Genomic DNA, 24,497 nt, shown 5'->3' with positions numbered 1-24,497 from the left:
CACAAACCATTTATTCACTCAACAGTCCTTAGGGCTTAGGACACACAGACTGTCACCTTCCTTCCAGGGCCAGGGGATTCAGACCCTCTGTGTCCACATGCAGGCCCGGGCACGGCCCCCAGCAGGCTCTCAGGCCCCCAGAACAAGCCTAGTGATTTTGGCACAAAGCTCCTCACCTCCCATGGCTGTACTTTGGTACAGTCTTGGTTTTGAGTCTGTTTCCTCATTACAGCTGTTATTTATCGGATCCATACGTGGCATTACTCTCATTAACGCATATTAAGACCTCCAACGACTCCAGGGGGAGGGCCTGTGACTTATGTGCACAGAGGGAACTAACTCACCCAAGACTTCACAGCCACTGACAGAAGTGGGACCTGAATCCAGGTCTGTCTGTCCCCAGCGCCTGTACTCCTGAGAACAATGTCATACCACTGGGAAAGGAGGGAGCAATGCCCACATCTGCGGGGACACAGGGGAGGCTGGCATGGTCCAGGTGCCAGAAGGGTGGCCGCTATGCCAGAGCCACCCGGATGGGAGGAGAAACACAAGGGCAGCCAGGGCTGCTGGCCCGTCCCTGTCTGGGGCTTCAGAGCACTGACTGAGCTTTTCTCAACTGGCTCTGCCGGGCACCTGTGGCTCCTTCAACAGACAAACCCACGAGACCCAGAGTGGCCATCAGCACGAAAGCAGCTCCATCAGCATCCCCCCCAGCACAGCCCACTCCCAACCTGTGCGGACCCTCAGAGACGGACGACTGCCCTGCAGTCAAGAGCACCCCCCACCCCACTTGGCCTGGGTTTCAATCCTGGCTCTGCCACCAGCTAGTTGTGTTTCCTTGGGTGTGTCACATAGTCCTTCTGAGCCTGAGCTGCGTTTGTAAGTTGGGGTGAACAACAACATAGTCCCTCATAGATTCCATAAGCTAATGCACATCCCTTAGCCGAGTGCCTGGCACGTGGGCAGTGCACAAGAAGTAGTAGTGATTATTGTCACTGCATCATGGCCCAAGACAGCATCACAAGGTCCAGCTAGAAAAGTCACGAAGACCAGTCGCCATTTGCCCCAGATACCATGGTGGAGGCTGGGGCGGCCTGGGGCAGGGCATCCCAGCACCCAGCTCTCCCCGCAGGGTCCTGGGCCCCGAGCCAGTTCCCCCAGCTCCCCCACTCGGGAAGCCTCCCTCTCCTTACCTTACCTGGAACAAGCCTGCTGGACCAAGCTCTGTCTCTGCGACTCGTAGGCCATCTGGATGAGCCGGTTCTTACAGCTCTCGGTCAGCATCTGCTGCATGGCGGCTGAGGAAACATGGGGGTGCGGCGCTGAGGAACGGGGGGCTGCTCCTGGGGTGGCCTCGTGGGGTTCGCCTGCTCACCCATGTGGTAGGTAACCTTAAATCTCTTTTTTTTAAACTACAGAAGTAACTTAAGCTTGAAAGGCTGACTAATTATAAAACGTTGAACAGCACACACAAAATCTTTTATGATCTTGTCACCCAGACTCAGAGACATTATTATATTTGATACATATTTTTCTAATTTTTATGCATGTTTACGAATTTTAAAAAATTAAAATGAGAGAATTGAAAGCGGGGATTTGCACAGGTATTTGCACACCCATGGTCAGAGCAGCATTATTCACAACAGCCAAAAGGTGGAAACAACCCTGGTGCCCACTGACAGCTGAATGGATAAACAAAATGTGGTCTATGCATACAACAGAATATTATTCAGCCTTAAAAAGGAAGGAAATTCTGATATAAGCTACCACACGGATGAACCTTGAGGACATGATGCTAGGTGAAAGAAGCTGGTCACAAAAAGACAAATACTGTGTGATTCCACTTATATGAGTGACTTAGAGCAGTCAGATTCACAGAGACAGAAAGTAGAGCCTGGTCCCACAGGGGCTGGGGCAGGCGGAAATGGAGAGCTGCCGTTTAATGCGTACAGGGTTCCAGTTTAGGAAGATGAAAAAGTTCTAGAGAAGGATGTTGGTGATGGCTGCACAACAATACGAATTGACAATAGGCCCCCCGTATCCGAGGTTTTGGTTTCCATGGTTTCAGTTCCCTGCAGTCAACCTTGGTCGGAAAATATTAAATAGAAAATTCCAGAAACAAGTAAGTCATAAGTTTTAAATTGTGCCTCATTCTAAGTCGTGCGCTGAAATCCTGAGCCATCGTACTCCGTACTGCCCAGGGTGTGGATCATCCCTTTATCAGACTGACTGCCACAGTCACAGGGCTGGTGCTCAAGTCACCCTTATTTTACTTAATAATCGCTCCAAGGTGCAAGAGCAGGGATGCTGGCAATTCAGAAATACCGAAGAGAAGATGTAAGTGCTTCCTTTAAGTGAAAAGATGAAAGTTCTCGACTTAATAAGAAAAGAAAAAAAAATCATATGTTGAGGTTGCTAGGGTCTATGGTAATTTTTATTATGGCATACTGTTATACTTGCCCTATTGTATTATTAGTTAGTGCTGTTAACTTCTTACTGTGCCTAATTTATAAATTAAACTTTATCATAGATACGTATGTATAAGAAAAAAAACAGTATACGTAGGGTTTGGTACTATCCATGGTTTCAGGCATCCACCGGGGGTCTTGGAATGTATCCCCCACAAAAAGGGGGGACTACTTTACTTAATACCAAAGAACTGTACAATTAAAAGTGGTTAGGGCCGGCCCCCACGGCTGAGTGATTAAGTTCAGTGTGCTCTGCTTTGGCAGCCTGGGTTCCATTCCCGGAAGTGGACCCCACTCCTTGGCAGCCACGCTGTGGCGGTGACCCACATACAAAATAGAGGAAGACTGCCACAGACGTCAGCTCAGGGCGAATCTTCCTCAAGCAAAAAGAGGAAGATTGGCAACAGACATTAGCTTGGGCCAATCTTCCTCAGGGAGAAAAAAGCAAAACTGTTTAAAATCAGGAAGTAGTCATAAAAAGTGAGAAGTGGTATGTTTAGTGTCATAACATTTTAATTATTTTTATTGTGATAAAATATATATAACATAAAACGTATCATGTCAACACAGTGGTGTGATGTTAATGGCTGCACAGAACTACAGTGCAGGGATTACCAAAGTTTATTTAGATAATCCTCTATTTGGGGGCATTTGGACTCTTTTTGCATTTATTTATTTGTGGTGAGGAAGATTGGCCCTGAGCTAACATCTGTTGCCAATCTTACTCTTTTTTTTTTCCCCCCTTCCAAAAGCCCCAGGACATTTGTATATCCTAGTTGCACAGCCTTCTAGTTCTTCTGTGTGGGACGTTGCCTCAGCATGGCTTGACAACTGGTGCTAGGTCTGAGCCCAGGATCTGAACCAGAGAACTCTGGGCCGCCAAATCGGAGCAGGCAACCTTAACCACTACACCAGCGGGCCGGCCCACTTTTTGCAATTATTAAATGATACTTCAATAAACATCCTGGCTCAAACATCTTTGTGCAGATCTGATTATTTGATTATTTCCTAAGAATACTTTTAGAGGTGTGCAGTTTCAAGGCCATGAATAACGAGAGTTATCCTTTCCGCCCTCCAGAAAGACCTTGTGGATTCACACTCCCGTTGGCAGTGTACAGGCCAGTCTGACACCATATGCCCTCGACAACTCTAGGTTATTACCTTTTCTTGCCTTTTTTTAATTGAAATTTTTCAATTATAAACACAACACACCTTCATTGTTTAAAAGCTAAGCCATAGGGAAGTTTGAAAAGGTGAAAACAAAACTCCCCTGACATTGACCCCATTGCTAGTTAGTTAATTTGATAAACATCCTGCTGGAGATGCAAACACAAGTTTCCTTTTTGGTAAACGGTAGATAGCGGTGACCTTTAAAACAGGGACATCAGCGATATGACACTTCAGCAGCAGGTAGTGAGACGAAGGGTGCACAGGAAGTGCTCGGCACAGCGCCTGGTACTCAGGAAACCCTGACTAAGTGCGCAGATATCCACGCTGGTACCAGCTCTGAAGAGTGGGACGGTACAAAAAGAATCGTTCCTTATTTTAAATAACGAGGAACTGCCTCCTTGGCACATAGCTGGATGTTCTCAGGATCAGATGAGGCAGGGTGTCCCCTCACTAGTGTGGAGCCCCAAGATGGCGCCCGGAGGATGACAGGAAGGAGAGCTCCCAGAAACACAAGGGCCAGCCACAGCTCTTGATAACAGAGACCCTGACAGCCACGCTTGTGAAATGCTCACTTTGTGCCAGGCATTACCTCATCTGACCCTCATCACGACCCTGTGAGGCAAGTGATAATTGTTCTCCCCATTTTATAGATAAGAAACCTGAGGCTTGGAACAGTTAGGGACCAGGAACGCCCCTGAGGTCATATGGCTTGTTTCCGAGCGGGGGTTCTGAATCCGAGTCCAGCCTGGCCCCAGAGGCCATGCTCCATTACTGGACTTCACTGCGCCTCCCCAGGGGTGACACACAGCGCCCTTGTATGTGACCAGTAGAGAGAGGGCTGTCCACCCCTGCCCACCCCGCCAGTCAAGCTCTGTTCCCATGACCCCCCACCCCTCCCCACCCCAAGACTCACAGGCGATCTCACGTCGCCGCAGGTTCTCTGTCTCCTCCTGCGTTATGGACATCAACTGTTCCATTCTTATTCTAGGAAAAAAATTCAACCGTTTATTCAGCAAAGGCAACATTTCCAAGAGAGAATCCCATCAGATGAACACCACCCCCTTCAGGAAGTCCTCCTTGATGTGCAACCTAGCCATGTTCTCCGAATGTCCACTGCACCATGTGCCTGCACTGGGGGCCTGGTGACCTTTGGCCTCGTAGATAAGAGTTTCTTGCATAAAAAGATGAGCATTCACTTAGAAAAACGGGCAAAGGATGCAAACAGCCAATTCATGGATGCTTAAATACAAGTGACCAATAAATATAGGGAGAGAGTCTTAACGTCACTGATAACTACAGAAAGTAAAATCTTCTTTTCCCTTATCAGGCTGGTTGAGATTGAGAAAACTGAGAACCATGGTGCTGGCAGTGAAGGTGGAGAAGTGGGCACTTTCAGATACTGTCGAGAGAGTGTAAACTGGCAAAATGTTTTTTGGAAGGTAATCTGGCAATACCCATCAAAATGCCCTTTGAATATTTCCTTCAAAAATATTTACATGAGTGCATCAGGGTATATCTAGAAGATGTTCCCGCTACCATTGTTTGTAACGATGAAACACCAGAACCCCACTTATATGTCCATGAACAGAGGGCTATTTAAAAAAACTATGATATAATCATATAGTGGAATACCCTACAGCTATTACAAATAATCAGGGTTTTGTAATGGCAATATATCCATGATAAAATAAGTGAAAATAGAAAAGGTAATTGCATGTATGCGTGTGCATTTTTTTCTCATACCACACTGGCAGCAGTGGCTGCGAGGGGACAACATCCTTTACCGCCCCGCAGGGTTTAACTTTGTCAGAAGCGGCATATATTGTCTAAGCGCTCCTGCTTCCAGCCCAGGGCCCAGGCTCAAGGGAAGGCGGTATCTGATGCACCCCTGGACCCCAGGCCCAGCGCAGACAGGGTGCTCAGTGTGCAGAAGAAAGGACGCCACCGGCCACAACTCAGCTCGGCCCTGACCGCCCCCCAGCTATGGCAGCACCACAGCTGAAGCGGGTGAGGTGGTGGGGCTCCCCTGCAACCCCTTGGGAGAGCCCTGCAGGAGGCCTTCCAGGCAGCCAGGGCCCCCGTGGTGGGGGACAGCAGCAGAGTCCACGCTGCTATTTTGGGATGCCAGAGAATCAGGAGGGCTTCCCATTAACACCTCGGGGAGGGCGGGGCTGGGGTCCCACCCATCATCCCTTCTAATTACTAAGTGGTGTGCCTCAATGCGGTAAACATGTAGAGTTTGAGAAACGATATACTATATATTCTGCTTTAATTGTAGCCACTACTTTTCCACTTAGCAATATATTCTAAGTATTTTCCCTTAATAAGGAATATTCTTCTATAAGACATTTAATCCCTACAGATTATCCCTTTGCACACAATCCATGTAACCAAATTCTTTTTTTCCCCCAGAAACGTGGATTTTTTTCTAATTTTTTATACTAGGAATATAGTTGGACATTACACATACGTTCTTACGTCTCTGAATTTTTCTCAGGAGTGTAAATGTGTTTTAAAAAACTTGAAGGCAGTGATTCTTTTTAATTCAAAGCCTTAAGAAAACTTTCTGGTATAATCCTTGGGAATCACAAGATCTTCTCTCCCCAAAGCAACCCCCCCTCCCGGAAGGAAGGCACTGTCCAGAAGGTGCTAGAACAGAAGACTTACCTTTCATTCTCCAGTGACTTTAGAATCTCGGAACTTTTCTTTTGCCTGTGGAGAAAACCATGAAAGGTCCCTGCGGTCATCCCTAGCAGGGCTGTTTCCAACAGGACCGCTCGCCCTTCACAGCGCTGGCTGTGCAGAGGCAGCTTAGTAGCCAAGCTGGGAGTGTCTGAGCTCCGCCACTTAGGGGCTCTGTGTTCTCAGGCCAGTTACTCAACCACGCCAAGTCCCAGTTCCTCATCTGTGAAACAGGCCTAATAATAATAAAAAAACCTTCACGGAGTATTTGTAAAGAGTGAGAAAATATGCATAAAGTGCTTGGCACGTGAGAAGCACCCAACAGATGGCAGCTTTCCTGGCGGCCCTGGTGGGGAGAGCATGCTGTCCACAGGGGGCCTGCCGACTCACTCAGGCCTGTGTAACTGCTGGACGATGGAGGAGCCAGCCACGCAGAGGACAGAAAAAAGGAAGCCTGGAAGCAACTGGGGATACAGCTAAAGCTTGTTTCAGGAATCTTTCCACAAGGGAGCCCCTGATGAGCCTTCCTCAGGCTTCTTGAGACCTCTGTCTGGCCCCCTTTCTCCTAAGCCCCATCAAGACCTGATCCTAGCAGCTCCTACCTTGGACAAGACTTGTTAAGGTAAATCTCACTACAGGGTGAATGGTTGACCTCAGTGCAATAGGTTACCTGGAACCCAAAATACTGGAGCAGGATGTGATCTCGACTGTCTTGTTAAACCCACTCATTTTACAGACGAGAAACCTTGGAGTCCATAGGTCCAATCAGGGGCAGTCCCATGACAAGAAACAAACCTGGTCATGCCCAGATCAGATTCTTTGCTCTTGACATTGGTGCAAGCTGCAGCACCAAGACTGGATTCTAACGATGGAAACCTTGGGGAGGAGTAGGGACCGTGAGGGAGAAATGGACCCCCATCCCGGGCTGCTTGAAGGGTATCACTGTGAAGGTCTTCAGGTCTAGGGGCCAGGAGCCTGACCTCTGATTCTCCTGCAGAAGTTTCTGGATCCGGTTGGAGATGTTCTGCTCCGTCTGCTTCAGTTGCTCCTGTAGCCGCTGACGCTCTGCGTCAAGGTAGCGCTGGCGCTCACTCAGGCCCTGCTCCAGCCGAGACTGCTCCTGCGGCAGGACAGGAGGAGATCCTGAGCGGCTGGGGCCCCCTCAGATCCCAGAGGGCAGTGAGGGACCCTGAGCTGTGGTCAGGAGACCTGGTTCCCGTCCTCATCCAGCCCTTTCTGTGTGACCTGGGATCAGGTCCTCCCTCGCCGGGCCTCAGGGCGTCCAGTGCACAGAAGGAGGCTGCACTAGGGGTTCTGTAAGGGGCCCCAGTCCCGGAGGATGCAACTGAGACAGCTTACTCGCACTGCCCTTGGTCCGAGTCCGGAGGCCTGGCAGGCCGGACCCCACTTTGCCACTCACACACCTCCTTGACCGTCTGGAGGATCTCGTCCTTCTGACTGCTGCTCTGCTGAAGGAGCTGGGCATGCTCTCGCTGCCCGAGTTCCAGGCGCCGCTCAAACTCGAGTTTCTCCAGCATCTTCTGTTCCTGCAAGAATGCAGATCCTAGTGACTGCAGGCACAGGTCCTGTGGGCATTAGGACATGGGAGCAGGATGAATCCACAACCCAACTCTGGACAGTGCGGGCTGCAGGTCTCAACGCTGAGCACCACATTCCCCATGCTCGGGCTCCACCAGCCCAGGGCCCACCTGTAATAAAACAGGCTGCTCACTGGCCAGGCTGGAGGTTTGGAGCCTGGGGTTGGGCTCACCCTCTCTCAGCCTGTCCTCTCATCTGTCAAATGGAGATACCCTGCCACCCACTGAGGCTGCACGAGGACGTGGTGAGGCGACGTAAGTAAGAGGAAAGCACCACTTTACCCTCTAATTTAGAAGCAGGAAGACCTTGTTTCCTCACATCTTTTATAATAGCTGAGATCTTTAACGAGAAGAAAAGTGACAGAGGAGAAAAGGCATTTTCTTACCTTCCTCTTCTCATAGTCTGAGAATCTATTCTGGGGGGAGAAAAGACAGTGGTCAAGAGCAGGTGGGCAGCAGCGCTTCTCACTGGCCCGTGGGCCAGAATCACCGGGACTGCCTGACGCCATTCAGACTCCCAGGCCCACCCCAGGGGACAGCACCAGAACGGTGGGGTGGGTGGGATGACGGGGATGAGGGGGATGGGGAATTTGGGGATCGGGGCCCCTGACGCTTCCAGAGGACACCAGGGCTGAGAACCCCTGGGCTTGGCACCACAGCAAGGTCTTCGAGACAGTTCTGGGTATACAGGACCTAGAAGGCCTGGTATGCCATCACCCCCCAAATTCTCTCACGCCCCTTTGTCATCAAACCCCCCTCTCACCCCCAGTCATTGGCGATTACTGTTTTCTTACATGTTTATTTTGAACCTTTTTAGAGATAAAAATGGAAATACGCTATATCCATTGTGTCCTGCAACTTGTCTTTTCCACTTGTCTATATGTCCTGTGACCCAGGTCTGAAGAGACCTATCTCACGGTGTGGATATGACACTGTTGGTTCAGTCTCTTCACACTTACTGCACACCACAAATAAGGCTGCAGTGAACATCACTGTAAAGGTCTCTTTGCGCAAGTGTTTCTCTGGGGTAGGTACCGAGAAGCGGAGCTCCTGGATCGTGAACTACGCCCGTTAAATCTTCCGACAAATATTATCAAGTTATCTCCACGGTGGGGACACCAATTTCCACCCCCGAGAGCAATTTACGCAGCCACCTGTTTCCCCACGCTCTGGCCAACAGAAATGATCAAAGCAAAATTTACGTCAATCTGAGGGGGAAAATGATATTTCATTGTCTTAATTTACCTGTCTCTGATTACTAGCAAAGCTGGGTATTTTTTCATGTTTATTGATCATCTGTACTGTTTTATTCTGTAAAACACCTGTTGATATATCTTTGGTCGATTTTTTTATTGAGATAGTTTTCTGCTTCATATTGATCTGAAAGAGTTCTTTCCATATTTAGTCTGCTAATCCTTCTTCAAAAACGTATGTTGCAAATTCTTTCCGAGAGTATAAATTGGCACAATTCTCCTGGATAGTAATCTCCTCCCTCTCTAATTCCCAGGAGCTGTCAGGAGGAATACAAAACTACGAAAGCGTTCACAGCAGCCCTGACAGCGGGGGAGGGTGTCCTCAGGGACCCAGAGGTGAAGAGTTACAGCAACATATGAAGCCAAACCCACAGCAGCTGGTGCTCCCCGCTCCGCCTGGTGTCGCCCTCTGCCCCCCAGCCACAGGGTTTGTGAGCCTCTGGTGTGGGAGCAGAGGGTGGAGCCAGAGGCGGCTTCTGTCCGGCTCCAATATCAGGTGCACCCCGGCTAATGTGGCAAACCCTTGCCGAGCTTCCTCCTCCATGCCCGTCCTAAGCTAGATCACAGCCAGGTATCTGGGAGGGCCAGCCTGTTGCTGATGCTGACACACATGCCTGCCTGACACCTTCACTAGACGGAGAGCACGACAGGCGTCCTGTACTGTGAGTGGCATGGAGGCAAGAAGTATTTGTTGAGAGACAACCATGAACAGTACAGACACAACCTCACTATCACGAAGCTCCATCCAGCAGGGGAGACAGACATTAAACAAATCATTTCCCATATAATTCTTCATTTAGTTTAGAGCTGTGATAAGTGCTCCCAAGGAAATGCTCTAGAACACAAAACAGGAGCGCTGACCTGGGCTGGTGTGTCAGGGACGTGCTGTTTAAACTCAGAACTGTAGGACGACACTGAGTTAGCAGGAAAAGGAGAGCGGGGAGAATTCCAGACAGAGGGAGCCACATGTGCAAAGACCCCAAGGGATTCAGGGAACAGAGGGGCGCCTAGTGCAGCTGGTCTGGTGAGCTGGTGAGGTGGCTTCGAGCGCGTCTAAGCACCTGGGTCTAAATGGAGGTGAATTCTAGTCTCACAGACGAATCCAGGGGCTGAAGCTCTGAACATCCCCCTGGTGCCCCTCCCCCACCCCACATGCCAGCAGGCAGGTGTGCCTTACCTGCCACTCGACCTCCTCCCTGGAGAATCTGTCCGTGGGCCCGTCGGGACTGTCCCGGGAGTTCTCGGCTCCATCTTGCTCCAGGACTGGCAGCAGGTACTGAGAAGGCGGGTAATATTCCAGCCCTGACTCTGCAAGAGATAGACACCAGCTGACCAGGAGGGAGGAGACAGTCTGGGCACCCAGAGCACCCAGCTCCTGCCGGCCTTGCCTCGCTCCATCCTCGCCAGCATCCCCTCCCACTGGGCTCAGGCCACTGCTCCCCTCTGCCCTAGACTGGGCCCTCCACGGTGCTCACCAGTCCTAACACCTGGGCCTGGAATGGGGCAAGCGCTCAATGAGCGTCAGCTGAACGAATAAATGGGCAGCCACCTGCCTCTTAACCACCCAAGTCAGAATGAGGTGAGGGAAAAAACCTGAGACTCGTAGAGAAGCTTTACCCATAATTTCCTGTGTGTGAGACCCTGGGCGAGACGCCTGCCTTCTCTGGCCCTGCATGGTTTCCTCCCGTGTCATGCGAAAGGGTTCAAGCCCTTTACCCATTTTCTATTGGGTTGTTTGCCTTTTCCTTGCTGATTTGTAGGAGCTCTTTACACACTGCAGCTAATAACCTGGGTCTATAACACGTGTTGCAACGATCTTCCTCCAGGTGGTAACCTGTCTTTTTAACTTTGATGATGGTGTCCTTTTGAGGTAAGGAAGTTTTAGATTTTAATGTAGTCAAAGTTATCTCCTTCCTCCCCTTGGGAAGGATATAAATAGGCAATTCACAAGAAATACTAAAAATGGGCAGTAGACATATGAAAAAGTGTTCAAATAATCAAGGAAATGACATCAAATAATGATAGGCTCTCGTTTACCCATCAGATTAGCAGACTTTTTAGGATAATACCAAGGGTTAGCCAGGCTGTGGAAAGATAAAAGGTCCTCTCAAACACTCCTCAGGGAAATGCAAACTGGGGTAAGGTCTTCAGAGGGCAACAGAGGACTTGTCTGCTTTCACCTGCCAACCCCACCGTTGCCTGCCCCGTAGGAACACACTGAGCCAGAGAGGCATGGGTTAAAATGTTCACGACAGAGGGAAACTGGAAATAACCCCATGTTCAAAACAAGGGGATGGCTACGTAAGCGATGGGCTCCAGCATGTGGAATACCACACAGCAGTTTACAATGAGGCAGGTCTGTAAGCTACGAGACAGGAAAAGACCCCAGACCTATTCCCAAGTGAAAAGAGCAAGGCACAGAGCCACGTAGTATGACATCTTTTGTAGGTTTTTTCTTCATGTTTTTAAAAGAGCAAAACCTAAAATTTTACATACATACGTACACCAACTAAACAGTTTAAATAAATTGAAGGATTATTTGTTAAGCTGTGTAGTCAGTATACACATGTTCACTGCTTTATTCTTTCTATCTCTTGTAAACTTAAATAATCATAATTTAAGAATCTTTATAAAGAAAATAGAGCCAGCCCTGATGGCCTAGTGGTTAAAGTTCGGCATTCTCACTGCTTTGGTGGGCTGGGTTTGTTTCCTGGTCTCAGAACCACATCACCCATCTGTCAGTTGCCATCCTGTGGTGGCAGCTCACATGGAAGAACCAGAAGGACTTACAACTGGAATACACAACCATGCACTGGGGCTTTGGGGAGACAACAAAAAAAAACAAGGAAGATTGGTAGCAGATGTTAGCTCAGGGCAAATCTTTTTCTACAGGAAAAGAAAAGAAATGGTTTGGTCCAGCTCCACCATTGGCTGGGTACACATTAGAATCACCTGTTGCTCAAAGGTGGCTCTGGTAGATGTGTGGCTTGGTCAGGTGTCATGTGACATATGTGTAACTCTTTATTTTTACTCCTCCCCAAAGCCCCAGTGCGTGGTCAGATATCCTAGTTGTAAGTCCTTCTAGTTCGTCTACGTGAGCCGCTGCCACAGCGTGGCAGCTGACAGGCAGGTGGTGTGGTTCCCAGATCGGGAAACAAACCTGGGCCACTGAAGCAGTGAGGGCACCAAACTTTAACCACTAGGCCATCAGGGCTGGCTCACGCGTAACTTTTTTTTAACTGAAGTATTGCATGCATCTGGCAAAGAGCACAAAATCTTCACCTACAGCTTGATGAATGTTTAAGAGTGAGCCCTTCCCACTCCCCCACCCCTCCAGGTCCTTCGACATGCACCTCCTTCTGCCAGGAACATCCTCCTGGCTTTCCTAAGCCCTAATCATCCCTCAGGTTTCAGCTGAGCCAGTTTCTCAGACAGGCCTTCCTCGAGCCCCCTAAATCAGATGTGCTGTCATACCCTCTTGTAGCCACAATCGGTAATTCTATTTCCTTGTGGGATAATCTGTTTTGCCTGTTTCTCCTGCCAGACCTGGAGCCCCGAGCACACAGGGACTGCCCCCTCCTCTGTCTCTGCTGTCCCCCAGCCTGGGCTGGCACGGGGCTGTCGCTGGGGCCACGTGTGCTCCCTGAGCGAAGGAGGCAGGCTGTCTGGCTTTACCTTTGCAGAGGAACTGCTGAATGGCCTCAGTGCCGGCGCTGCACACCTCCTGCGGGGGGTAAACCATGGACGAGGCGTCGAGGCTCAGAGTCTGCAGACACAAGGGGATCCCTCTTTACAGGCGTCGTTCACTTCACCGCTCAACACCACCAGAAACCGCCCAGTTTAGTTAGTAACTGGTGTGTTTACTGTCTCCTCTGCCCAGCAGGGAAGCCTTATCTGCCTCGTCCCTGCTGTGTTCCCGGCACCCAGAATGCTGACGAGCATGTAGCAAGCACTTGACTAATGTTTTTGCATAAATATGTGAATGAGTGAAAAAAGGGAAGTACTAGGACAACATATGGAAGAAGATTCTATTTTTGTTAAAAAAAAATATATATACTCACATTAGCATATTTATAGAAAAAATTTGGAAGAACATATATCAAACTCACAGTGGGTTTCCTCTAAAGCATAGATTCTGGGGTACTTTCTACATGAAATGTTTTTAATACTGGAATTTTTCTAACATTACCCAGTATGATTTTCTAAGTAAGAAAAAAACGTTTATAGGAGCACACACGCATATGCTTACAGGTTTATGAAGCCCAGGAAACAGGCCCTTAGGCCCGCGCAGCCACCCACCGAGCTGTCCACAGCCACGGTGTGGTTTTTTTTTAACCCAGTCCTCCTCCTGCCGTCCTCTCACTTCCCGTAGGCCTTCTGATCCCGCCGGGTGCTGGCATGTTACCCACGGCCCCTTCAGGAACTGATATGCTCTATGCCTGGAACAGACAGGCCTCAGGGGCCAGGGGAGGCCTGGAGCAGAGACAGCGCCTGGGAAGTCATCCAGCGGGAACAGCAGCTCAGACACCTCTCCCCAGCCATGGCCGGCACACTGCAGTGGGGAGCCCGCTCTGGAGCAGAGGAACTGACTGACTGTGGTTCAGGGGTCCAAGAGCAGAAAGCCCCATCCTGGGGGGCCAAATCTAAAGAAAATTAACACCGCATGGGTGATATTAGTCACCGACAGTACAGAGTGGTGTCTTAAGAGCACGGATGCTGGGGCTGCACCGCCCAGTTTGGTGGCCGTGAGCCACACGTGGTTGTTTAAGTTTAAATTTTAATTGATTAAAATTAAAAAGAATTTAAAGCTCAGTTCCACAGTTGCACCAGCCACATTTCAAGTGCTCAATAGCAGCAGGTGGCCAGTGGCAGGTGTAACCGGACGGCACAGGTTACAGAGCACTTCCATTACTGGCAGGAGGAGCAGTGGGGGGACAACATTGAGCTGAGTCACAGAGCCCTGGTTTCAGACTCCAGCTCGTCCTGTTCCAGCTGTGTGCCCTCAAACAGGTCACTGGACTTCCCCAAGCTGCAGCTCCCTCAGACTTAAACAGGCATGACAGTACCGAGCTGGCAGGCTGTCCGATGAGTGATATAAGATAGCATGTGAAAAAGACCTTGGCCTTAACCAAGAATGGCTGTGGTTACTGTCTCATCCCGAAAGCAGTTTTGTCGAGGGCTGGCCCGGTTGCATAGTGGTTGGGTTTGCAGGCTCTGTTTTGGCAGAGTTCGGATCCTGGGGACAGACCTACACACCACTCGTCAAGCCACGCTGTGGCAGCGTCCCACGTACTAAGTGGAGGAAGATTGGCACAGATGTTAGCTCAGGGCCAATCTTCCTCACACACACATACATACACACACACACACACACACACACACACACACACACACGGAATATAAGGCAAGAAAAAGAAATAAAAGTGATCCAAACTGGAAAGGAAGAAGTGAAACTGTCACTATTTGCAGATGACATGATTTTATATAGAGAAAACCCGAAAGAATCCACCAAAAAACTTTTATAAATAATAAATGAATATGGTAAAGTTTCAGGATACAAAATCAACATACAAAAATCAGTTGCACTTCTATACACTAACAACGAAGTAGCAGAAAGAGAAATTAAGAATACAATTCCATGTACAATTGCAACAAAAAGAATAAAATACTTAGGAATAAACTTAACCAAAGAGATGAAAGATGTGTACACTGAAAACTATAAAACATTGTTGAAAGAAATTGAAGAAGACACAAAGAAGTGGAAAGATATTCTGTGCTCTTGGATTGGAATAATTAACATAGTTAAAATGTCCATACTTTCTAAAGCAATCTAGAGATTTAATGCAATCCCTGTCAAAGTTCTAATGACTTTTTTCACAGAAATAGAACAAAGAATCCTAAAATTTACATGGAACAACAAAAGACCCCGAATAGCCAAAGGAATCCTGAGAAAAAAGAACAAAGCTGGAGGCGTCACACTCCTTGATTTCAAAACATACTACAAAGCTACAGTAACCAAAACAGCAGCACAAAAACAGACACACAGATCAATGGAACAGAATCAAGAGCCCAGAAATAAACTCACATATCTATAGACAGCTAATTTTTGACAAGGGAGCCAAGAATATACAATGGAGAAAGTCTCTTCAACAAATGGTGTTGGGAAAACTGGACAGCCACATGCAAAAGAATGAAAATAGACCGTTATCTTACACCGCACACAAAAATTAACTCAAAATGGATTAAAGACTTGACTGTAAGACCTGAAACCATAAAAATTCTAGAAGAAAACATAGACAGCACACTCTTCGACATCAGTCTTAACAGCATATTTTCAAGTACCATGTCTGATCAGGCAAGGGAAACAATAGAAAAAATAAACAAATGGGACTACATTAAACTAAAACGCTTCTGCACAGCAAAGGAAACCATCAACAAAATGAAAAGACAGCCTAACAATTGGGAGAAGATATTTGCAAACCATATATCTGATAACAGGTTAATATCCAAAATTTATAAAGAACTCATACATTTCAACAAAACTAACAAGCCAATTAATAAATGGGCATAATGAACATTTTTCCAAAGAAGATATACAGATGGCCAACAGGCACATGAAAAGATGTTGAACGTCACTAATTATTAGGGAAATGCAAATCAAAACTACAGTGAGATATCACCTCGAGCCTGTAAGAATGGCTATAATTAACAAGACAAAAAACAACAAATGTTGGAGAGGATGTGGAGAAAAGGGAACGCTCATACACTGCTGGTGGGGGTGCAAACTGGTGCAGCCACTATGGAAAACAGTATGGCGATTCCTCAGAAGAGTAAGACCAGATCTACCATATGATCCAGCTATTCCACTGCTTGGTATTTATCCAAAGAACATGAAAACACGAATGCGTAAAGATATATGCACCCCTATGTTCATTGCAGCATTACTCACAATGGCCAAGACTTGGAAGCAGCCTAGGTACCCATCAAGGGATGAACAGATAAAGAAGATGTGGTATATATACACAATGGAATATTACTCAGCCATAAAAAAGATGAAACCTTGCCATTTGCGACAACATGGATGGACCTTGAGGGTATTATGCTAAGCAAAATAAGTCAGAGGGAGAAAGTCAAATACTGTATGATTGCACTCATAAATAGAAGGAAAAACAACAATAAACACACACATAGAGATAGAGGTTGGACTGGCGGTTACTGGAGGGAAAGCAGGGAGGGAGGAGGATGAAAGAGGCTACTAGGCACATGTGTGTGGTGATGGATGGTAATTAGTCTTTGGGTGGCGAACATGATGTCATTTACACGGAAACAGAAGCATAATGATGTACACCTGAAACTTACATAATGTTATAAACCAATGTTACTTCAATAAAAATAAATAAAATGCAGATTCCGGGGACCCACACTAGACCTACAGAATCAATGTCTGGGAGTGGAACCCAGATGCTCTGGCTTTAAATCTCTTGTACCAGTACTATAGGTTTTTTTTTTTTTTTTTTTGAGGAAGATCAGCCCTGAGCTAACATCTGCTGCCAATCCTCTTTTTGCTGAGGAAGACTGGCCCTGAGCTAACATCCGTGCCCATCTTCCTCTACTTTTTTTTTTATATGTGGGACGCCTGCCACAGCATGGCTTGATGAGTGGTGCCACGTCCGCACCCGGGATCCAAACCAGTGGAATGGAACATAGGAACTTAACCGCTGTGCAAGCATCATAATTAATTGCACCCTCTTTCACTCTTGGAAGTGGCTCAGTTCAGATAATAAATTATTTGCTCAACCTAAAAAGAAAAAAATAATTAAATTTAAAAAAAGAATTAATATAAAAGGAATCACTCCCAGACTCTTGCCGTCTTTGATTAGCGGCAGAATCAGGAACAGGGCTCTGAGCTGTGCTGTCCAATACGGCAGCCGCTAAGCACATGTGGCTATGTAAACATTAATTAAAATTCAATTAAGTTAAACATGTAGTTTCTTAGTCACACTAGCCACACTGCAAGTGCTTTATTCAGACAGCAGAGTCATCGAACATTTCCATCATCACAGAAAGTTCTATGGGCCAGCACAGAGAATAACCACGTGTTGGCCTGTCTCTCCAGCGTGCCCAGGGAGAGGAGCTGATCATCCTGTCCTTTCTCCAGCCGGCCATCACGGCAGGAGGGATCAGCCGCTGGGGTCAGCCAACCTCCCTTTGCTGTCTCCACGCTCACCCACCCACTTCTGATACAGACACTGATGCTCAGCTGTCTGGCTTAGGTAATTCACTGATGGCCCATCAGAGGGTCCTGGGATGCTTGGCCAGGCCGTGTGTCATTGTGAATGGACTAATCCCTGCTCCAGAGGGCCGAGCTGCATGGAGGTGAGGAGCATAGGCCCTCGATTCAGACTGCCTGGTTTTCAATCCCATCTCTGCTATTGCTAGCTGTGTGGCCCTTGGGCAAGCTCCTTAAACTGTCCAAGCCTCAGTTTCTTGCTCTGCAAAGGGGAACTACAGTATTTGCCTCACAGGATTTTGGTGAGGATTCAGGGAACTGATGCAGGTTGGGTACCCAGCCTTGGTGAATACCAGAGAGATGTGAGCCGTCTTGTCATCGTGACTCAAAAAGCCCACCTTCCCTGGGTGAGTCACCTTGTGTCAGCGTCCGTTAGGGGCTGAACAGCGCTCACCCCCGAAATATGTATGTTGAAGTCCTAACCTCCAGTACCTCACGATGTCACTGTGTTTAGATATAGGGTCAATAAAGAGGTAATCAAGTTCAAAATGAAGTCACCTGCCTTGGCCCTCATCCAATATGACAGGTGTCATCATAAGAGAGAGAGTAGATTAGGACACAGACATGCACAGAGGCACAGGAAGAAGACGGCCATTGACACGCCAAGGAGAGAGGCCTCAGAAGAAACCAACCCTGCCAACACCTCGACCTTGGACTTCTGGCCTCCAGAACTGTGAGGAAATAAATCTCCGTTGTTGAAGCCCCCTGGCCCGTGGTAGTTTTTTTATGGCAGCCCTGGGAAACCAGCACAGTGTCCCGGGAAGCGCTCGCCCTCCCCTCCCTGCCACCACCTGCTCTGACGAAACAGCTTCTGCAGCTCCAAGCTGAGGCCGCTGCCTCCCTCACAGCTCTCTGGGCTCTTCGTGACCCGGACCCTCCGGGTACAGCAACTTCCGACCACGTCAGATCCCCCACTCCTCCCTTAACACACCCTGCCTTTCCTGGTCCGGTTCCCTCCCCCGGGCATGCTCCTGCTGTCCAGGTCTACTTCTCCAAGGCTTATTCCTCTCTTAAGGTCTGGCTCAAATACCACGTCTTTCATAGTGTTAACCCCATCAGGATTCAGCCTTATCTCTTCACTCTAGAAATGTTTTTCTGGCCTCCATTATGGCAGCAAAAGTCACACAATTACAACTGTTCACACGTCGGTGTCTCTCTGAGCTTCTAAGGACCATGCCTCAACATCTCTGTGGCCAAGACAGGCATTCAGGAATGAGGGAGGGAGGAGCTGGGCAGGCCGGAGAGGACCCCAGGTGAGAACGGCTCCCCACTTACCTCCAGGGTTCGAACATGTGCCAGCATCTGTGGCAATCTCTGAATCTCGTTTTCGCTGATGTCGAGAGTTCGTAAGCTTCGAAGTTCCCCCAGCGTGTCTGGAAGCTCCTTCAGCTTGTTGTCTGGAGAGATCCCAAAGGAAGAGCTCAACACCCCGAAGCCCCTTCCCCAGCTCCCTGCCTGACACCTGTCAGGACTCGGCGGGGAGGTGGGTGCCTCACTGTGACCCTCGGGCATGGGCATGGGCCTGGCCCTGGAACCTGAGGCTCCATGAGGAAGAACACGACGGTGGAGTTTCAGCGACCTGGATGCAAGTTCCCAGTGCACGACTTGCTGCATGAGTGACTCGGAAAACTGACTTTACTTTCCCAGGCCAGTTTCCTCATCTGTAAAATGAGGATAGTAACACTATTTGGCCTCATAGGAATATTGAGGGATTCAATGAGATTATACATAAAAAGTCCTCAGCACAGTGCCTATCACACAGTAAGCGATCAATTAATGGAGTACCATTATTTTTATCACTATTTACATGCTATCAATGGGTAAACTGAGGCATTCTCTGTAGAAAGTGCTTAAAGACAATAAGAAATGAAAGACACGAGGGTCTGGCGAGGCAAGTACTCCTGACACGTTAGAATCTTGGCTCTGTCACCATCACACTGGGCGGTCTTGAGGAAGTCACTGCTCTCGGGGCCTCGTTTTCCTTATCTGTAAATTGGAGGTAGCACCTCTTCCCTCTCCCTTCCTCAGGGACTTGTCGTGAGGCTCGCTGCACCTGCGCCGCCGAATCTGGAAGGCTATTCACCGAGTGTGAAGCGCTGCTCAGAAGAGCGGCTGTGGCTCCTGAAACCCTCTCGCCCAGTCAGTCCACTACTCATTACTAGAACCACAAACGACTGAGTCCCGGGGGCCTTGCTGTCAACATCGTCTGCTCTCCTCCCTACAAGGCCCTGGCTCTGAGAGTCCCAGGAACCCTCCGGATGCCCTGTCTCTGGTTACCATGGAGACAGACCGACCTAACAGCAAGTCAGTCCAGTTTATAGTGACACCAGGACTGGCTGCCCTCACACTCAGTGTCTCCCACCAGGAGCACCCTATGGATGCTGGCTGGGACGGCCCAGAGCTGACATAGAATCACATGGACAGGGTTTCCTGGCCCCTACCTTTCACGTTGAGGGTCTGGAGCTGAGCCAGGTTCCCAATGGAACGTGGGAGATACGTCAGTTGATTCCTTTCCACGTTCAACACCTAAGACAGAGGAGAAAATGACACGAGAACCCATGGACAGATCACAGTGTCTACCCCTGCTTCAGAGCAGGCATCATCTGGGCGCCACGCACACACCCTTCTCTCCCCGACAGCCCTGTGAGGAAGGTGTAGGTCGTTACGATCCCATCTCAGAGATGAGAAAACCCAGGCACAGAGTGGTGACGTCATGTGCCCAGGAGAGCAAAGCCAGATCTTGAACTTGCTTCTCGCGGAGGTTCTATCATTTACATAGACCACAAAATGCCCAATAATTGCCCCACAACCAGGGCACTAACAGCTTCAGAGATCCGGGTGAGGCAGCACGTGATAAGGCTCTAGTCAGCCCAGTGTTAGAAGGAAAACAAGCTGCAACAAGGCAGTGGGATCTGCCCAAGGCCTCAAGGTCAGCAGCTGGTGCTGCCGGGATGCGAACCTGGGCTTGCTCGATTTCGAAGGCCGTGCTCCCTCCAGGGTGTGGCAGATGACTACTTGATGAACCAAAGGACGCTTATGGAGTTATTGTCTGGCATCCAAAAGTTATCAAACAGTGCATGCAACAATTCTATGAAAATACAAAAAAGTCCCAAAAGATCCTACACCAAGTATTCATTTGTGGATCTAGGTGGTGGCAATTACTACTGTCCTGCCACATGTTCTCTTCCGGACCTTGGTCAAGGTAGTCCTCCCTCTAAACCTCAGTTTACTCTTCTGTAAAATGCAATGACATCACCCACATTGTAGGTCTGTTCACTCAAATCATCTCAGTCTCCTCTACGTGCGAGGCAGCGTGTGAGGCGAGGGCACTGTCCTCCCAGGATTACGTTTCAGTAGGGGAGGCAGTCATGCCAGAAAACGCTTCCTTAGTAATTACAGACTGCAATTAGTGCCCTCAGGGAAATAAGCCAGGGTGAGACTGAGGCGAGTGAGGGGTCCACTTTGACAGGGAGGATACTCTGGGACCTTTGGGCTAAGAGATGAAGGATGAGTCACCCAGGTGGAAGGAACAGCCACGTGGAGAGGCCCTGCTGGGGGTGGGCACAGAAGACCAGAAGGGTTTTAGGAGCTGACTGCAGGGAGCAAAGGGGCGAGGGCAGAGGAGGCTGGACAGACAGGAGGGCCCACCCTATAGGGTCTGACGGGGCCCAGCGAAAAGAAGGGATTTCAACCGAAGTGACAAGGAAAGTTGCTTCTTCTCTATAAAAAGAGGACCCTCCCAACACCTGCCTCACAGAGACGCCACGAGGACTCCATAAATAACGCAAGGAAAATGCTTAGCTCTGCACTGGCCTGCAGGGAACACTCAGGAAAAGCAGGGGCTATGGTGACGAGAATTAGAAGTGAGACGGTGAGTCAGGGCGCTGAAGTCATCATTTCTAACAGGTACTCTTGCAGGGCGTTCTGTTTCCATAAAGTCATGGAAGCTCATGCTGAAATCCCACACGGCACACACCAAAAACATGGTAGAGAAAGGCCCACAGCCCAGACTGCAAGGGCGAGGGCGGCACTGGGGTCTGAAGAGCCAAGGGGCCAAGTGGGGGTGGGGGTGTTGGCACCAAGTGCAGCCCTGGCTACAGCACGACTAGAACATTCTAGGCCTGTGTGGCTGCAATTTTTCACTTAGGTGATCAGAGGTGGGTTTTCTGTTTCCTGCAGCCATACCTGGAGGGACGTCAGCTGTCCTATGTCATCAGGAAGGGCTGTCAGCTGATTATCGTGAAGATCCAGAACCTGTGGAAGGAAGACAGATTCGCGTCTAAGTCACCAACTTCAGGCTCCAGAAAGGCGAGAACGTGCCAGGGGCCTCCTCGTCTCTGGGGTTGGAACAAAGAGCATCCAGCCCTTCCTCGCCAACTACATGATCATTCAGCTCACTTCCTCTTTCAAAACATTATACCATTTCACCCTCTTATTTATTGAATATTTATTCTTAACTGTTGAGTGAAAAAAAGTATACTATAAAACAGTATGCATAAATATTCATATGTTAAGAAAGAAAACTCGCCAGGGTACAAATATACATTTGCATAGAAAAAAAGACTACCAAATATGCAATAAAATACTGGTAGTGGTTCTCTGGAGTGTGAAATTTACACATTTTTCCTTCTCATCTTTAAGTGTATTTGCTAATTTTTTTAAACAATGGAAATGATCAAAAAAGGCATGAGAGGGGCCAGCCCAGTGGCGCAGTGGTTAAGTGCGCACGTTCTGCTTCGGCAGCCCGGGGTTTGCCAGTTCAGATCCCGGGTGTGGACATGGCACGGCTTGGCAAGCCATGCTGTGGCAGGCATTCCACATATAAAGTAGTGGAAGATGGGCACGGATGTTAGCTCAGGGCCAATCTTCCTCAGCAAAAAGAGGAGGATTGGTAGATATTAGCTCAGGCCTAATCTTCCTCGGAAAAAAAAAAGGCATGAGCTAGATATATGCATACATATGTATATGTAACATACATGAAATATACATAAACATAACAAATACTTTTAAATGTTATTCTTTCTGACTACAAAAATAATGGATGTTGGACTAGAACAATAGAGAGAAGTAAAAATTATCCCCAACCCCACAAACCAGAGCTAACCATGAAAAACCACTCTGCTGCCTATGTGACTGGTCTTTCTTCTCTTAGTGTGTACACCCACTGTCACAGCTCACGTTCACGGGGAACAATCCTGGGGTCACACCTCACGTCTCCTGTGAATACATCCCGGTCCCTGTCCTGGAGGAGCGGACAGTCAGGAGAGAGTCGCCTCGGATCACAGGGCCCTTGCACACTGACCACACGCCACACGGCGTCCCTCCTCTTCCTGTTTGGGACCATCGGTTTCCCTGCTCTCCGCCGGCTCACTTGCCAGTAGTTTATGGTTTGTCTTTCCACCTATCGGGTAAGCTCCCTGATGGCAGGGCCTGTGGCTGGTTCTCTTTGTAACCCCACCCCATGCACAGCACGTGGAAGGGGCCCAATAAACTATGCTGATCAAAACCCAGACTGACTACTATGTTAGAGCCACCTGGCATAAACTTTATTAGAGGAGACACGAAGGGAGTGAGAATGCTTGGCTGCACCTGGAACGGCATGCAGAGTGCCCGGCGCCTGGGGGCAGGGCCCCAGTACCTTGATGGTTGCGAGACTCAGGAGGCTGCAGGATTTAGGAAGCAGGGAAGTGAGGTGATTTGTGTGGACAATCAACACCTGTGTGGAAAAGATTTGCGGCAGGTTCGGTTGAAGAAGAGCAGCAGGGTGGAGGGGCTGGGGGCAGGGCAGCCAAGTCAGCACGGGATGCTCGGTGGCTCGCCCAGCCCAGCCTTCTCTGCTCTCTGCGCCCCCAGATGCTACAACTGGGGGGGGGGGGCGCGGTGCAGAATCACGGGATCTCCGAACGTGGAATCAGATGACCTTAAAATCTGGAATTTCAAGGGTGAAAGGGACCTTAGGGGCCTAATTCTACCTTCCATCCTGAGAAGGGGTCCCTGTGCAGCTGTCCTGATCTTAACTGTCCTCAGCTTCAGCATCTCTATGTGGAAAGGAGAATAATAAAGTACCTGCTTCTGAGGGCTGCCAAGCTGATGAGCAAGCTAAAGGACCAAAAGCACTCAGCCCGGGGCTGGCACGTGGTCCAGTGTTCAGTCCAGGTCACCTACTGCTATTTTTGTTAGGCATCCCCTGCATGGATACTGCCGATGTCAAAGAGCTCACTACTCTGTTGGTATGGAACACACTTTACCTACCTTCATTTAGATAATTCATTTGGAATACTCTTACCCACCTGCATTCAGGGCTGCAATGCCTTTCTGAAAAATCATTCATTCTACTCTTAATCTCTTCCGGGTGATGAGAATGAAATGAGTGCAACTTTTATTATTAATAACAATGAGGTTATTCAGTGTTTACTGTGTGGCAGACATTACACGCTGTGCATTTTTATCTCTATCACTATTTATCTGTCTACCTACCTACCCACCTATCTGTCACTCATTTAGTTCTCACAACACCTTTTTAAGAGCAGAACTATGAATGTCTTCATTTCATAGATGAAGAAACTGAGATGTAAGAGTTTAAGGAAGTTGCCCAAGTCATGAGTGGCACAGCCAGGATGTGACCCAGGGCCTTCTGATGCTAAAGCCAGCTTTCCCAACTGTGAAAACATGGGCTGCAGGCTGAAAGGGTGAGAATCAGACAGGAGGGAGATGTCTGTGCTAGCAACACAGCTCCTAAAAGTCCCACCCGATTTTAAACAAGCAAACATGCAATAAGCAATGCTCTGAAAATGAAGACCCGTCTCACCTTCTTTTGTAGAACTTTGCATGTTGCAAAAACTCCAAATGGAATCTAAGATAAGATAAAGAAGAGTTAGTGCCTTCTCTCTGGCCAGTTTTTGATTTGCTTTCTGAGTGCCACTCACGTGGGGGAGAGATGGGGCAGACGGTGAACAGATGCAAAAAGCTCCTGTGGAGAACAGCGCTAAGCTCAGGGGAAGAGCTGGTGAGGGATGTCAGCCTGCCTTCGATTAGC

General features: G+C 48.6%; 1 protein-coding gene across 10 annotated transcripts in view; it reads right to left on the bottom strand.

The window, feature by feature from the left end:
• The window catches only part of LRSAM1 (leucine rich repeat and sterile alpha motif containing 1), a 40,811-nt gene that overhangs the window by 13,134 nt on the left and 3,180 nt on the right, over positions 1 to 24,497 (bottom strand). For 4 of the 10 annotated variants that reach the window (XM_070596580.1, XM_070596584.1, XM_070596581.1 and 1 more), the window contains exons 5-17: positions 24,270 to 24,314; positions 23,100 to 23,177; positions 21,647 to 21,715; positions 19,903 to 19,987; positions 18,737 to 18,858; positions 12,847 to 12,937; positions 10,349 to 10,479; positions 8,305 to 8,334; positions 7,745 to 7,867; positions 7,301 to 7,440; positions 6,306 to 6,350; positions 4,552 to 4,622; positions 1,199 to 1,298 (exon numbers count right to left, since the gene is read on the bottom strand). In XM_070596580.1, coding sequence (XP_070452681.1) covers positions 1,199 to 1,298; positions 4,552 to 4,622; positions 6,306 to 6,350; positions 7,301 to 7,440; positions 7,745 to 7,867; positions 8,305 to 8,334; positions 10,349 to 10,479; positions 12,847 to 12,937; positions 18,737 to 18,858; positions 19,903 to 19,987; positions 21,647 to 21,715; positions 23,100 to 23,177; positions 24,270 to 24,314 — 1,130 coding nt within the window. Of the gene's footprint in view, positions 1 to 1,198; positions 1,299 to 4,551; positions 4,623 to 6,305; positions 6,351 to 7,300; positions 7,441 to 7,744; positions 7,868 to 8,304; positions 8,335 to 10,348; positions 10,480 to 12,846; positions 12,938 to 18,736; positions 18,859 to 19,902; positions 19,988 to 21,646; positions 21,716 to 23,050; positions 23,178 to 24,269; positions 24,315 to 24,497 lie in introns of all 10 variants that reach the window. The other 6 variants (XM_070596587.1, XM_070596589.1, XM_070596588.1 and 3 more) reach the window with 2 other exon arrangements.

The sequence above is a fragment of the Equus przewalskii genome, chromosome 26 (assembly GCF_037783145.1).
Source record: "Equus przewalskii isolate Varuska chromosome 26, EquPr2, whole genome shotgun sequence".
Taxonomy (NCBI): domain Eukaryota; kingdom Metazoa; phylum Chordata; class Mammalia; order Perissodactyla; family Equidae; genus Equus; species Equus przewalskii.
Note: the sequence above shows the minus strand (reverse complement) of the source record. Positions and strands in the feature narration are given on the sequence as shown.